This window comes from Arachis stenosperma, chromosome 3, assembly GCF_014773155.1.
Source record: "Arachis stenosperma cultivar V10309 chromosome 3, arast.V10309.gnm1.PFL2, whole genome shotgun sequence".
Classification (NCBI taxonomy): domain Eukaryota; kingdom Viridiplantae; phylum Streptophyta; class Magnoliopsida; order Fabales; family Fabaceae; genus Arachis; species Arachis stenosperma.
The window spans coordinates 22,918,932-22,935,237 of record NC_080379.1 but is presented as its reverse complement, the minus strand read 5'-3'; the positions used below and the strand labels follow the sequence as shown (position 1 = coordinate 22,935,237).

At 41.7% G+C, this 16,306-nt stretch overlaps 1 protein-coding gene across 1 annotated transcript; it reads left to right on the top strand.

Moving 5' to 3' along the window:
* The first annotated feature begins 13,982 nt into the window (after nucleotides 1-13,982).
* On the top strand, nucleotides 13,983-15,649 carry LOC130965674 (uncharacterized). Its single transcript, XM_057890434.1, has 3 exons — nucleotides 13,983-14,296; nucleotides 14,372-14,736; nucleotides 15,513-15,649. Exons 1-3 carry the CDS (start codon nucleotides 13,983-13,985, stop codon nucleotides 15,647-15,649), a joined length of 816 nt encoding a protein of 271 aa, XP_057746417.1.
* Nucleotides 15,650-16,306: the final 657 nt, after the last annotated feature.

The window sequence follows — 16,306 nt, the reverse complement described above, 5'->3', positions numbered from 1 at the left end:
CACGCGGGAAGTTTTTAGAGAGGTGAAGAAACAAATCAAGGGTGTTGTGACCTTGCTGTTTCGTGGGAGAGATAGCATCAGCACAACGGTTGTCTACAAATTTTCAAGGATGGGCGCCCCTGGTAGGATTCACAAGGTTTTGTTCAACCCTGATGACAAGAAAATTCAGTGCGACTGTTCGATGTGGAATAGCGAGGGTATTCCATGTAGTCACATTTTCTGCGTGATGAAATACGAGGGTTTGGAACAAATACCAGACAGTCTTATAATGAGAAGATGGTGCAAGGATGCAAAGGATTCCAGCTGGATGCCGGTGACTACGAGACCTGGACATGAGGGTCGCATGCTTACGTATGCCGCACTTTGTTCAGCCACAAGCTTGGTCGCAAGACTTGGTTCGGAGGAGGGCGAAGACTTTGAATTCGCTAGGGAGAACATCGCGAGTGTAATAGAAAAGCTACGTCACAAAATTTATGAGAGGGCAGGCGGTCAGCCAGGTATGTCGGCGTGGAGCCCGATGAAGGACCCGGTTGTCACAAGAACAAAAAGGTGCCCCTAAGAGAACGAAAGAGTTCGACCAAAGTAGTCAACCCGATGTCCGAGGAAAGAGATGTTGCTGCACCAAATGTGGCATTCCAGGGCATACAAAGAGGACATGCAGCAGGGACGGTGCACGAGGTGTGTCCGGGGTAGGTAACGGGGTCTCGCCAACATTTGGCAAAGGTTCGCATCACGGCCCTTCAGCATCTTCAGCGTCGCTTCCGACAGAGTGCAGTTATGCGTATGAGGTAATCTTAGAGATCATCTTGCCCAGTTAAATGGGTTGCTTCTGAGGTTCCATTTGTGCGATTAGTTTCGTCGAAACAGGGTATGCCGTAGTGCGTAGTCTTGTTTTACAATGACATGATTTGGTAGATGTCTTACTTTTGATTATTTTGCATGTTATTCCCTGGGTTACAAGATCATTTGTGATGTTATTTGTGGGTAGGAGTTGTTCGAACATTGCATTTTCCCAATAGAATAATAATTGGCCAGGTGTATCATTCTTGGTGGATTGTGCTTGTTAAACTGTGTCGTGATTCGAACGGTCGTATAGGTTGAGACAAGTAACGAAATTAAATTAGAAGGGTTAACTGTTTTAAGTGAACACAGGAGGCTGTGCGGTTTCCCACTTGCTGAAGTTAATTACTGGTATCAATTTTTTGCCTAGTGGATTGTATTTTGAACAAAATCTTAAACATGCCAACATGCTTGCAAGATCAAACCTCGACTCATGGCGAAGGTGGCCTCAATAATGTGTCTAGCTCAGCGGTGAATACATCCTCCATGGTGAATCGGAGAGGTAGTCCATCTTGGCATCCTCCGTTCTGTGGTGGGGGAAGTGGGGGGACCTTCTTCCTTGGGGGCCAACACATCTACCAATTCTACGCATCCCAACCTTGCTCTGGGCACCAAAGCGAACCGCCACCGCACGAAGGCCACTGCAGTATGTCGACTCCAACAAGGGAAACGAATGAGGACTTGTTTGAACGGTGGCTGCTCCAGGTACGCGGGTTCTCCTGAGATGTACTTCGATGTTTTCTGTTTCGCTGTTTTAGCAATTCTGACCCGTCAACTAAACCATGTGCCTATTCTTGTCGAACAGAATGTGATTGGTCCTTGCTCCTCCAGCAAAATGCCGGGTGAATTTACCACGCGTGGAACTTGATTTTAAGCGGCGAATAACAGGTAACGAATACTTTCTGTGTTGCCAAATTTTGTATTTTTGGGTAAAGTCTGTGTTGCTCAGTGGTCGCTTCAAATTTCAATAGTGTGGAATTTATTTTTCTGATTTTTTGTAACTACTATTCGATAGTGTGTTGGTGGTTACTCTGTTAGTGCTGGCAGCGAACACGTAGCATTAGAGGTTTTAGTTGATTTTTTTATTTTGTGTCCATAATAATTTGGGTCATAATCAGTTTCCACACCAGTCTCTTCATCAAGGATCTATCTTCACATGTGGTAATTTGGCTGGTTGTAACTGTTCTAGAATGTCTTAAATGCTCGTCTCAGTATGTCCTTATCTTCCATTTTCTGCATAATTAAAGATTTCTCCACTGTACTATGAGGAGCCAGATCATGATAACTTAGTACCAAGCTCATTGACAGGTGCAGGGCTAGTTGAAGTAATTTGCTTCGTAGATACAGATTCTCAAGCTGAACAACAGATGCAGGACCACTTGAAGTAATTTGCTTCCTTCATAAAGATGGAGAATACGCATTTTTAGTTGAATAACTGGACCCCCGTCCTGAGGAAAAAGAAAGGTAGTCACAACCACCCGACCTAACCTCCTTGTTATCAACTTATGTGCAAATTAAAATATATGTAGAAAGCTTGCACCCATTGATATACTTGTGTTTAAGTTAATCTATTTTCAGTTCTAAACTCAGTCATTGTTTACTTAATTATACATTTTTCTGAACAGAATTTTTAAACGTAGCCAATTTTTCTTTTCCTAAGTGCATAAAGTCTATTAATATGGTCTCCGTGTTGGCGACTGGCAGTGTGCGGGTCTGACGCTATTATTCCTTTGCCACTATTTCTCGGCATGCCAGAATCTTGCCACGAAAGAGGACAACACAGGGCAGACTCGCTTCGTTGGGGGTCTGTGAATGGGTCCCTAAGTAGCGGACACATTCCAAACCCGTCTGCAGAAACCACGTGAAAGATTCGCTCGGCGCTCAAAGCCATGTGAGTTGATTCCTTCCAAGCTTAGCTGTGATCTGTTTCTTCTGTACCCTTACAATTTTAATAGTGTCAGGGCACTCGGGTCTGTTACCCACGTCTTTCCGTTCACAAGATATCCTTAGTAAGTATCTTGCCGGTGCTGGAAACATGGTCTTTTCAAAAGATCTTACTGTCCCTGTTGTCGCACTAGGGTTCCGTGGGCATGTGTAGAACCAAGTTGGCCCTATGAGAGTCGTCGTTGGTGCTGGCCCATGCATGTCTGGCCCAACAAAACAAGCATGTTTAGAAAGCAACCAATCTGGGCTGTGATAGCGAGAGAATGTGTGTGCCAGCGGATTGTAGTTGACATAAGGATGTACCGGTTATTCTTCTGGGCCTGTCAACACAATGCGGGGCCCAAAAAGCTGAAAGGAGAAGGGGCTGCAGGGCAGCCACCGTCGATGGAAGTATTTGTATGGCTTGGGCGTATAACCCGTGGTTCTATGCTAACCATAGAAATTCTTGGGTATTGCAAGCGCTGCCGTCGTTTGTCTTTCTGTGAGAAGTTGTTTGGGAACATTCGGGATAGATCGCTTTCCGTTCCGGTACCGGTGGCTGGATCGAGTTCCAAATACTCATCGTCATGTGCGAAGAAGAGGTTGTGTCTCAAAACTAGCAGACAATTAAAGATATGGAGTTAATTATTTAAGGGACAAAATATACATTGCATGGAATGTACCTGGGATAGTATGCTAAAGTTTTATTCTCAATTGAATTTTACAGGGGCCTTAACACCGGAGATGACGACAAAATCGCGTCATGTGGAAGTTCCCAATCCTTTTGTGCTCTAGAAAACCAGGTACCTCTTACCTGGGTACTTTTCCTTTTGAACCAAAAATGTCGGCTATTTAGAAGTGAAAGATTGTGTGATGTGGTACGTGTTGCTGTAGGACGGCGAAACCATAGCGATGAGTATGGTGACTAGTGTCTCCGGGATGCAAACGGAGATGAGGAAACTTTCAGCCATGCTATCCCGGCATGATGCACTTGTACAAGAAGTGAGAGATGCAGTCAAGCTACTGAGAAAAGACAATTCTGCTGTGTTTCTGAACTCGGTTCCCTTTGGGCACTACGCCACTTGCACATGATGCAAGGGGGAAGCCACTACGACGTCGAAGAAGAGGACCATCGACAGCCAACTCCGGACTCCGGGGCAAGGCAAGGGTTTCTCATCCCATCCTACCATGACGACGTTCACGGTTGATCATATGCCGTTCAAAACTTCGCGGAAGAAGAAACCCGCAAGAAAGAACCTCTGGCCCCACAAAAAGTCACCCGCAAGCCCCTCGCTAGAAGTGGTTCGGTCTTCTGGGATAAGGGGGTTTATTTATAGCATGCATATAAATTATTCCATGATCCGTTCGTTCGATATATCCTAATAGTCTAGTTGATTGTTGCAGGTCGATTTGACTTCCGACAAAGTGTGTGATAGCCCAACAAGGAGGAATCCCCCTAAAGAAGGCACTGGATGCATGCGTCACCCCACTAAGGTTCAGACCAATTACTATCCCACTGAGAATGACCATGTGCTCGATGGTTGCCAAGGGATGGCGATGAAACTCGACCACATTCCCCGGGTGCGACATTCAATCTGTTTTTAAACTAACAAAAACCAACTCTACCCTACTAGTACTTTGTGACACTTTGCATGGATTTTGCAGACCATGAACTTAGCATTCCAGCCGTAGAACAACATGAATCTTTTTCCAGTTGAGTTGGCCGTGGTGGCTTACGTCTTCTGTAGGGATCTCCCCCCAGGTTAGTAACATGATGCGGGCTTGCAATAAGCGCTCCGTCGTTAGAATGTGTTCCGATATTCGATTTTTGTGACATGACTGCATGGTTTCCTGACAGCAAACTACTAGTTGTTGTCGGCGACTGCATCGCTAACAGGGCAGCCCTGATGACGCTTGTTCTGAGAGCGGATGTTGTGGACGATGTAGGTGCCTCTAGAGAACTTGATAGTATAACGTGGTCTTAATGGCATGCCTTTATGTGCGAACTGATGATGACACACGAACCCTATTCTTCATTGATCATTTCTTTCACTGCAGGTTCTAAATGTGGTCGTCCATATGCTCACAAGGACATCAAAACAAACTCAATGGTTCCTCCCCACAAGCATCATGGTATGTTAAGGCAATAAGTTTCGAATTTGGTGAGCAACAGTTAATTTGTTGAGAACAGGAAGGTGAAGTTTCCATTCTTGACTTATACCAGCAAGCCGCACTCGAAGGCCGTACGCTTACCTCAAGCACTGCCACCTCGCTTCGTAACAACTACATGCAATGCAAGGTGGACAGGGTCACCAGGGTATGTTAGTTACGTGACCCAATTACTTTCGACTTAATTCTTTTACGTTACGCTTGAATTCTGATGTCTTGTTCAATTTATGTCTAGATACATCAACCGATATGGTGTGATGGTCACTGGTATCTCATGATAATTGACGTTCCCCGCATGAAACTCATTTACTTGGACTCTCTTTGAGATCCTACCCAAGCATAAGCAAGGAAGATCGCGATGACTCGCGTGGTGAGTATACCGGTTTAATTCCCGACTTTCGGATCGTATTCGAATTTTTTATTGGTGTTGACGCTGGGTTCTTGATAGTTGCCATAATCATCTTGTTTAAGTAGGCATTGTACCTTGAAGGGCTAACCCTGGGACAGTCTTGGCTCTCCGGCAACTGCTCTGTTCGACCCAGGTTTTCAACGTTCGATTTCGAAAATCCTGAACTGCCCCAGCTGGATCAGAAATCGTGAGCAACGAATATCCTCAATCCACATGCCTCGCACATGCATCGTTGACTCAAGAAAATAAAAAGTGTTGCAAGTCATGGTAAAAGTGGCATCTTCTATGAAATACATACTAACTTGTATTTTTTGTGACTGTGCAACAGAATGGATTACGGCTTGTGGCTGGCACAATGGATAGATAATTAGGAACCATCTGTGGAAGGATTATAGTGTCCAGGTATTTTCCTCTGTGACTAGTTCATCCCATGATAGGCTTGCGTATGGTTAACCACCTACTTAAGTCGGGTTCGGTTTTCTTGTGTTATAGAATGTCAGCAACACAACGCGTATGCGCTTGGCGTAGATCTGGTGATGAAGTCGCACAACGACATGGCTGGTGACATTGTTGCCAAAGCGGTTGCTCACTGGCAGGTGGAGGCCAAGTAGCCATCGCAGCAACAAAAAGTCCCGATCTTAGAATGTGTGCGGAGCCTTTTTTGGTACAACTCCCACAACCATGTGGCCATTTTGGAACAACCTGGAGCCCCACCTTAGGTTCATATTTGGGTTGCATCAAGCACTTTTGGAGGTCAAACTACCAATTTTTTGTTCGAAAATCTTGACCTGGCAAAGGGAAGCTTCTTCCACTTTGGAATGCTATAGCGTGTCTCGGCCAATGAGTAAGGTGGCTTTGATGGCGTGGAAGACTTATAGCACCATTTTGTATGAAGACATTATGGAACTCTAACCACAAGATACATTTTGTAACAGCCACAATGTTTGTAAAATACGTATTGTTATAAAGCAAACGATGGTCTCAAAATTAAAATCAGTGTTCAGCTCTATTGCATTAGTGTATACTATACGTATTTACTGAGAAATTATATTAATAGACTTTATGCACTGAGGAAAAGAAAAATTGGCTATGTTTAAAAATTCTGTTCAGAAAAATGTATAATTAAGTAAACAATGACTGAGTTTAGAACTGAAAATAAATTAACTTAAACACAAGTATATCAATGGGTGCAAGCTTTCTACATATATTTTAATTTGCACATAAATTGATAACAAGGAGGTTAGGCCGGGTGGTTGTAACTACCTTTCCTTTTCCTCAGGATGGGGTTGTTGGCCCACCAAAAAAATATTGTTGCCTAAAAAAAACGTTATTGTTGGCCCATCACATACAGTTGGCCTCTTTGCAATGTTACTCAATAACTGGATTTGGCAATTGACAATATTACACCCGAAGTATTTCAACACAAAGAAGACATCAGTGCAATGTACACCTAAGATATTCCAAATTTCAACACCAAGAAGTTCAAGTTCAAATCCTACATTAACTCAATAAAAGCAACCAGCATCCAGTTATTCAACTAAAAATGCGTATTCTCCATCTTTATGAAGGAAGCAAACTACTTCAAGTGGTCCTGCATCTGTCGTTCAGCTTGAGAATCTGTATCTACGAAGCAAATTACTTCAACTAGCCCTGCACCTGTCAATGAGCTTGGTTCTAAGTTATCATGATCCGGCTCCTTATAGTATAGTGGAGAAATTTTTAATTATGCAGAAAATGGGAGATAAGGACATACTGAGACGAGCATTTAAGACATTCCAAAACAGTTACAACCAGCCAAATTACCTCATGTGAAGACAGATCCTTGATGAAGAGATTGGTGTGGAAACTGATTACAACCCAAATTATTATGGACACAAAATAAAAAAAAACAACTAAAACCTCTAATGCTGCGTGTTCGTTGCCAGCACTAACAGAGTGACCACCAATACACTATCGAATAGTAGTTACAAAAAATCAGAAAAATAGATCCCACACTATTGAAATTTGAAGCGACCACTGAGCAACACAGACTTTACCCAAAAATACAAAATTTGGCAACACAGAAAGTATTCGTTACCTGTTATCTGCCGCTTAAAATTAAGTTCCACGCGTGAAAAATCCACCCGGCATTTTGCTGGAGGAGCAAGGACCAATCACATTCTATTCGACAAGAACAGGCACATGGTTTAGTCGATGGGTCAGAATTGCTAAAACAGTGAAACAGAAAACATCGGAGTACATCTCAGGAGAACCCGCGTACCTGGAGCAGCCACCGTTCAAACAAGTCCTCATTCGTTTCCCTTGTTGGAGTCGACATACTGCAGTGGCCTTCGTGCGGCGGTGGTTCGTTTTGGTGCCCAGAGCAAGGTTGGGATGCGTAGAATTGATGGATGTGTTAGCCCCCAAGGAAGAAGGTCCCCCTACTTCCCCCGCCACAGAACGGAGGACGCTAAGATGGACTACCTCTCCGATTCACCATGGAGGATGTATTCACCGCTGAGCTAGACACGTTATTGAGGCCACCTTTGCCATGAGTTGAGGTTTGATCCTGCAAGCATGTTGGCATGTTTAAGATTTTGTTCAAAATACAATCCACTAAGCAAAAACTTGATACCAGTAATTAACTTTAGCAAGTGGGAAACCACACAGCCTCCCGTGTTCACTTAAAACAAGTTAACCCTTCTAATTTAATTTCATTACTTGTCTCAACCTATACGACCATTCGAATCATGACACAGTTTAACAAGCACAATCCACCAAGAATGATACACTTGGCCAATTATTATTCTATTGGGCAAATGCAATGTTTGAACAACTCCTACCCACAAATAACATCACAAATGATCTTGTAACCCAGCGAATAACATGCAAAATAATCAAAAGTAAGGCATCTACCAAATCATGTCACTGTAAAACAAGACTACGCACTACAGCATATCCTGTTTCGACAAAACTAATCGCACAAACGGAACTTTAGAAGCAACCCATTTAACTGGGCAAGATGATCTCTAAGATTACCTCATACGCATAACCGCGCTCTGTCGGAAGCGATGCTGAAGATGCTGAAGGGCCGTGATACGAACCTTTGCCAAACGTTGGCGAACCCGTTATCTACCCCGGACACACCTCGTGCATAGTCCCCGCTGCATGTCCTCTTTGTATGCCTTGGAATGCCACATTTGGTGCAGCAACGTCTCTTCCCTCGGATATCAGGTTGACTACTTGGGTCGAACTCCTTCGTCCTCTTAGGGCACCTTTTGTTCTTGCGACAACCGGGTCCTTCATCAGGCTCCACGCCGACATACCTGGCTGACCGTCTGCCCTATCATAAATTTTGTGACGTAACTTTTCTATTACACTCGCGATGCTCTCCCTAGCGAATTCAAAGTCTCTGCCCTCCTCCAAACTAAGTCTTGCGACCAAGCTTGTGGCTGAACAAAGTGCGGCATACCTAAGCATGCGACCCTCATGTCCAGGTCTCGTAGTCACTGGCATCCGGCTGGAATCCTTTGCATCCTTGCACCATCTTCTCATTATAAGCCTGTCTAGTATTTGTTCCAAACCCTCGTATTTCATCATGCAGAAAATGTGACTACATGGAATATCCTCGCTATTCCATATCGAACAGTCGCACTGAATTTTCTTGTCATCAGGGTCGAACAAAACCTTGTGAATCCTACCAGGGCGCCCATCCTTGAAAACTTGTAGACAACCATTTTGTTGATGCTATCTCTCCCACGAAATAGCAACGTCACAACACCCTTGATTTGTTTCTTCACATCTCTAAAAACTTCCCGCGTGTACAATTTTGATGCAAAAAGCTCAATGGAGTCAAGCCCGATTGTTAACACGGGGCTATAATACGTAGAATAGAACTACACCGTGACTTCGTTGTTTCGATAATGCTTTACAACGCGATCTAAGCTGTGCACCAGCTCTAAAATGCTATCAGTGGATTTCAGGAACCCCTTTATGTATGCATTAATTCCCTCACACCTGGAGGTTGTCCTATATCACACACAGAACGTGCCCCGGAGATATGCTGTTGCCCAACTTTCTTTGAGCTCGTATGTGCTTTGAACCCAACTATTATTTTGAAGGACAAGTGAGTCCACTGCCTTCTTCCAATATTCCTCGAAGTCCTCCACCTCGAAGTTGGCATACATAGCCTTCTTAAAGACCTTCTGGAATTCGGTATCCTTAATCCTCTGAACACAGTTTTTCTCCAAGTGCCACCTGCACAGCCGGTGCCTAGCTGTCGGGAACACCTCCGCGATGGCTGTGCGCATCGCTTTGTACCAATCCGTGATAACAACACACGGTGTCTTCTCTCCCATTACGTCTACAAGATTTAACAACAGCCACCGGTAAGTACGAACTTCCTCATCCTCCAGTAGCACAAATCCAAAAATGGTTGTCTGTTTGTGGTGATTTGACCCGGAGAACGCTACAAGCGGTTTCTTGTACTTATTAGACCGATACGTCGAATCAAAAGCCATAACATCTCTAAATAACTGATAGTCCGACATCATCTCACTGTCGACCCAGAAAAGGCTCCCCAGCCGATTATCCGCAGTTCGCGTGTAACGTGCGACTGTCGTCATGTCGGCATTCGCCTTGCCCTCCAAGTAACTGATCGTTGCTGTAGCATCGCCATCATTGATTCGGGCTAGCCTTTGCCCATGTACGTAATTATACAAATCACACTTTGTAAATCGCAGCATTCCATACCCTCCAGATTGACCAGCCATGTAAATCATTATCTTCGAGGTTGGTATCCCAAACTTCTTCATGCTATCAACTTGCGCTTTGTCACCGTTACTCATCTTGCGATGACTAGGCAAAATGTAGGAAAACATAGCCGGAGCAAGCTCGTGGTTGTGCTCATCGAAGATGGTCCTGACCTTCCACACACTGCGTTACACATCATAGTAAATCTTCAACTTCGCCTTACAGTCGGTTCGACTCTCCAACCTCTCCTCCCTAACTCGCTCAGGACGGTCATAGTGCTTAGGATGTCCTGTGCCTTGTTGGTGGCAAAAAAGTCTCTCCTGACCAAAACCCTGTCAACACGCCCCACATCTCCCTTGCGGACCCCAAAACCCTCGTCCTAGCAATCTCCTTGTACGCAAGGTAGGCATCCTCCTCCCCAACAAACTCTCTGCCTAGGAAATCCTCTGCGACAACCGGCCGAATTTTCCCACCATCCCCTACATGACTGGCACCACCTGAGAAATTACCATGTTCATCTTCTCTGCCACCTGTTGGGTCACCTTCGTCACCACCGCAATTCTCACCACCTTCGTCCTCCTCACCTTCGTCGTCACTCGCGTAATAACGGCCACAATATCCATCCGAGCTGTTCTCATCTGACTCTTCCACTTCGCCTCCAAACATCCCATTGAAATCCATCGGAGTTATCGGTTCATAGTTCTAGCCTGAAAACATGAAAGCGCTCAACAAGTTACGATCAATCCCTCTGCCCATGAAAGTTCTTGTCAAATTATACTACAAATTTTAAAAGGCCAAACAACCATGCACACACACCACTGTAACAGACAACACTCTAACGTCTTATGCACAAACAACTACATCATAAGCCCGGGACATCTGTTTCCCTCACGAATATATCTTCCCTTCAAGAACTGTCCTCAAAGAACAGTCTCTATCATGAGTAACATATGCGAACAAAGGAGCTTCAGATTCAATTTTAGACAAATGAATGAAAATTATTTCAATCATGACAAGGAAATCTCATGCTGATTTCTAATCCTATTATATTCTCCATGACATATTACAAACACAATACATAAACCTGAAATACATACATAACCGTAGCATAATAGTCGTGTTACAGAGAAACTTTGCAATTGCACTCCTAATCACAACAGCAGCCAATGATTACAAACACCAATCCGCAGGGGTTACATACTTTCTCAACTAGTAAATTTTAAAACCATTGCCAATCTCATACCTTGTCTCAAAGTTACAACACACGATATTCTATTTCAACAGATACAGAAGTCTTGATTTTTAAATGAGTTCATATTCTGAAAGTATTTAAGAAAATTCCATAATATTTATTACCGACTTACGAATTAGTATGACAGAAAAATTCATTAGCTGCAGGGAATTTCAGAATCTCTTCGGTTTAATAATAAAAGTATACAAGTATAAACAGCTAAGCACAACTGAATCATAATGATGACACATTTAACAGCTTCCAACTATAACAGCTAAAGATTCCCTTAGGGGCTACGAACAATGCAGAGAACGTGGCAGCAATAGACATAAAAGGGACACCTACAAACTCCAATAAGTGAGGAGGTATGATAGATATAAATAGAAAGAATTGCATTGGCGTTGGAGCTTTTTGCAGGTCCCCTACCAGAGTAGTCATAATCGTGTAGCAAGTATAATATTTGGCTTACTCTGAAAAGGATGAAACCATGATTTGATCCGAAGATGTTCCCCAATCCCCAATCACATGCCTGGAACAATAACCATGTCTAAACCCTATTGGACTATTGGTCCAGTAGACGAAAATCAGAGCCCTTGAACTATGTACGGTAATAAGGGCCAAAAGAAATTACACTTAATCCTTTTCTATTTTTTGATCCTGAACGGTGAGCCAGAGTCATCAAACATCAAAACAGCACAACGCCAAAATTCCACTAATGTAAGAATTGATACTATAATTTTTTTTCTTTTTAAAAAAGTTTATAATCCAGGGTGCAGAAATGTGTCCCTAGCCTAATAGATTGCAAATCTAAATCACAAAATCCAAATTTCGAATTTCCTAAACGCCATTCTCTCCATGCGACCATGGTAGCGACTGTATCGTTAAGCTTCAATTAAAGTACAAAACCCACAGCAGTAAAACCACTCATAATAAACACAAATTTACAAATAAATTCAAATAAAGGAACGAAAATACTACACACCTGACTTTGAACTGTATCAGTGTCCAGCTAACGCGAGAACCAAATTCGTGGGAAAATGATAATCCTTAGTGCAAACCTGAGATATGACAGGAAAAATTAAACGAAAAACTGCGGATTCTGTGATGCGTTGTTTCAGCGGCAGCATTTTGATTTCCTGGACCTTCCAGAGCCTTCTTTTTTGTCGAACGGCGCCCGGATCTCCACCTCAGTCGGCAAGTATGGCTCACTGCATCCTTCAGCATGGAGAACCGTGTTCAACACTGGAGACAACGACTACAACACAACTTCAGACCTCCACTGCGACACTAACACGGTGCCCAGACCTGCGCAACTACCGCTGGCAACGACGACTCTTCGAATCAGGGAGGCAGAGGCGATAACCACGTTTACAACGGAGAAAGTGGGTGGGGCTTTGGTTAGGAAACTAGTGCTGCAGACTGTTTTCCTTTTCCCACACTAACTCATAATATTTTTTTTTTCGAAATTGACCCAAAAATATTTTTTTTCTCCCAAAGCCCACAGCCACAATGACCCACCCATCAAGTCATGTTTCGATATCCCTCTTTAATGAATACTATCGGCTAGGCTCACCCCTTGTAAGCCTTCTAAACCAACATCGACTCCCGCACCCTCAAAGTCTTTTCCGTTATAAACCGAACGTCACACACGTCCTCCCTCCAGGCACAAAAAACAAATTCTCTGTACGCCTTCTCCAACTTTCATCTGTACACTAGACCCCCTATGATAAAATATGCATTTTCTTAATACTTTTAATGTATTTTTTATTTAGTTGATGTATACATAATTTTCTTCGTATATGATTGCTGGTATCTTCTTTGTGAATAAGTCACATATATTTTCGAGTTGCTTTATAAATTTCTAATATTTTTGTATGATTTGAGGAGGTGTAACTATGGTCTTTTTTTTTGGTGGAACGTTAGCATATGCCTTTACTTCCACTTGCAAATAGATAATCTATTTGTAATATACCTTTTTATAGGTCAAAAAGATTATTTGTATCTATATATTATATTCGGTTAATTGAAATATAGATTTATTAAAATAAAATAAACCACGTTATCAATAAATTCTTAAAAGTATCTTAATATACGTTTAATACTATTTTTATTTCTTCTAGTTAGGTAGGAATTAAGCTTTAATAACAATTTTATTGAAAATATTATATCTAGTCTTGTATTGTTAGTAAGTTACATTAATGCTTTAATAACACTAACATAAAGTACTTCAGGAAAAAGGAACACCTTATTACTTTCACAAAGGCAAATGATATTTTGTTCACATATGAAAAACTCAATTAGTTTACCTTATCCAGCTAAAATCTTTTTAAAAGTTTCTCTTCATAAGTTTATTGATAGATGAATATATTTCTATCAAATATTCAATTTATTAGTATGGTTGGTTGTGTTTATAAGGTGATTTCAAAGGTGCTAGTTAGGAGGATGAGAGTAGTGATGCCAGAGTTGATCGAGGAGACTCAGAGTGCATTTATCAAGGATCACAAAATACATGATAGAGCACTTATTGCGTGTGAAACTGTGCAATAGCTCAAACTAAGAAAAAAGGAAGCGGCAATCATCAAGCTAGATTTTCAGAAGGCTTATGATAGAGTAAAGTGGAGCTTTGTGGACATAGTGTTGCAAAAAATGAAATTTGGTTGAAGATGAAGGGAGTGGGTAATGGAGTGTGTCGGTACTTCTTCTATGTCTGTTTTGATAAATGGTTCACCGACGAAGCCATTTATGATGGAAAGGGGTTTGAAGCAAGGTGATCCACTATCTCCCTTTTTATTTGTGCTTGTAGTTGATGTACTACATAAAATGGTCGGAGAGGCAGTTAGAAATGGCAGTATATCTCCTCTGTTGGTTGGGAGAGACAATATAGAATTGTCGCACCTTCAGTTCGCCGATGACACTATCTTGTTTTGTCTGCCGGAGGAAGAAACTATCAAGAACTACAAGAGACTCCTACGTTGCTTTGAGTTGATGTCGAGGTTGAGCATCAATTTTGACAAATCCAGTTTAATCTCAATCAATTGTGACCAATAGTGGGTGAGGCGTATGTGCAGATTGTTAGAATGCAAGAAAACGGCTCTGCCAGACAGATACCTTGGAATTCTTCTAGGAGCTAATCCGAGGTTAGTTAAGACTTGGAAGCCAATCATAGATAAGGTGAAGGAGAAACTAAGCTTATGGAAGTCGAAAGTGCTCAATAAAGCAGGAAAGCTGGTGCTCATCAAAGCTGTTTTAAACAGCTTGCCAAACTTAAGCTTGTATAAGATGCCAAAAGCTGTTGCTGAAAAGTTAATTTCATTACAGAGAAAATTCTTGTGGAGTAGAGAGGATGGAAGGGATTGCTTGGCTTTGGTTAGATGGAAAGTGGTTCAGGCGCCAAAAAGGCTAGGTGGTCTAGGTGTCGGAGATGCGATGATTCGTAACACAGCGCTATTGTTTAAATGGTGGTGGAGGTTCTCAAAGGAGGATTGTTTGATGTAGAAGAAGGTGGTGTGTTCTTGTAATAATCTCAATCCTAACAAGCTATTATCCACCCAGGCATTGCCTACTAAAGGAGGCCCTTGGAAGGATATATGTCAGTTACAGATCAAGGAGTAACATGTAAGAGAGAAGATGATAAATGGGTTGTCCATGGAGGTTGGGGATGGTAGAAGAACGCGTTTTTGGGAGGATGTATGGCTATACTGTGGTCCGTTAAAGGATAGGTTTCCAAGGTTCTTCTCGATTTTAATCCAAAAAGGATGTGTCATTGGGGTCTGCTGGTTCTGGGACGGGTTAGAATAGATTTGGAACTTCCAATAGAGGCGTGAGCCATTCCAATGAGAGTTAGAACTTGTGAATCAACTACATGATACTCTGAGATTGGTTAAACTAGCACTGAACAAGGAGGATAGGATTATGTGGAAGTTTGATAAACAAGGTATTTTTTCTACTAACTCATTTGTGCAGGTGTTGCAGGAGGATACGCTCCCGAAAGACGTAACAAGTTATAGTTTTACCAAATCTATTTGGAAAGGCTTAGTTCCGCCAAGAGTGGAGCTGTTTATTTGGTTTGTCTTGATAGATAGAGTGAATACAAAAGAAAGATTGTGTCGGTTTAGGATAGTTAGTCATGACGACAATATATGTGCTCTATGTAGTAAGGATGTTGAAAATGTTTATCACTTGTTTCTTGGGTATGAATTTACTTGGCAGGTATGGTGCACATGGTTGACTCATTTGATAGGAAGTGGGCCTTTCCTGGTACAGTGAAAGAACATTTTCAAAGTTGGACAGGTGTAGCTAATTTGCTTCTTTGCGATTGTATGGAACGTCTGGATGGAAAGGAATAGGAGGCTTTTTCATAATGAAGGAAAAAATGTAGAAGATATCATTAACGCGTCTTTTCATAGTTTGAATTTTTTAAAGAAATTTCAAAAACTATAGATTATTTAAAAAAAGAATTTGAAACAAAAATTTTTGATAAAATAATTTTTTTTTAAACAAAAAAGTTCAACACAGAAGTGGAGCGAAACAAGAGACACAAATATAAGTTAACACAACCCAGTAGCACCATAGAAAGCAAAAACATATTTCATTGTCATCTTCGCCATTGCCATTAACAACAAAAAGGATTCTGACACCTCCACTTTATATGGTAATAATAATAAATTTGAATTCAAACTTTTTTTATGAAAATATATGGACATATATGATCATTGTTTTTGTATCTATCATTTAACAGGTATTCACTACATTTATGCCACATGACATCAGATTGTCTTAGTCCATACGAAATTTTTTTAAGTCTTACTAAACAACCTCTAAAAAATTATTGTATGTTTCAAATACTTTAAATCTCTTAGAAATTTTCATATAAATTATTTACTTATTGAGATGTATAAGTAGATTGTAACAACATTCATTAGACAAGTGTCAAATTTTTTATGTATGTACAACCAAATTAATGAGATATATTGATGTAATTGAATCCATCACATAGGAATAAG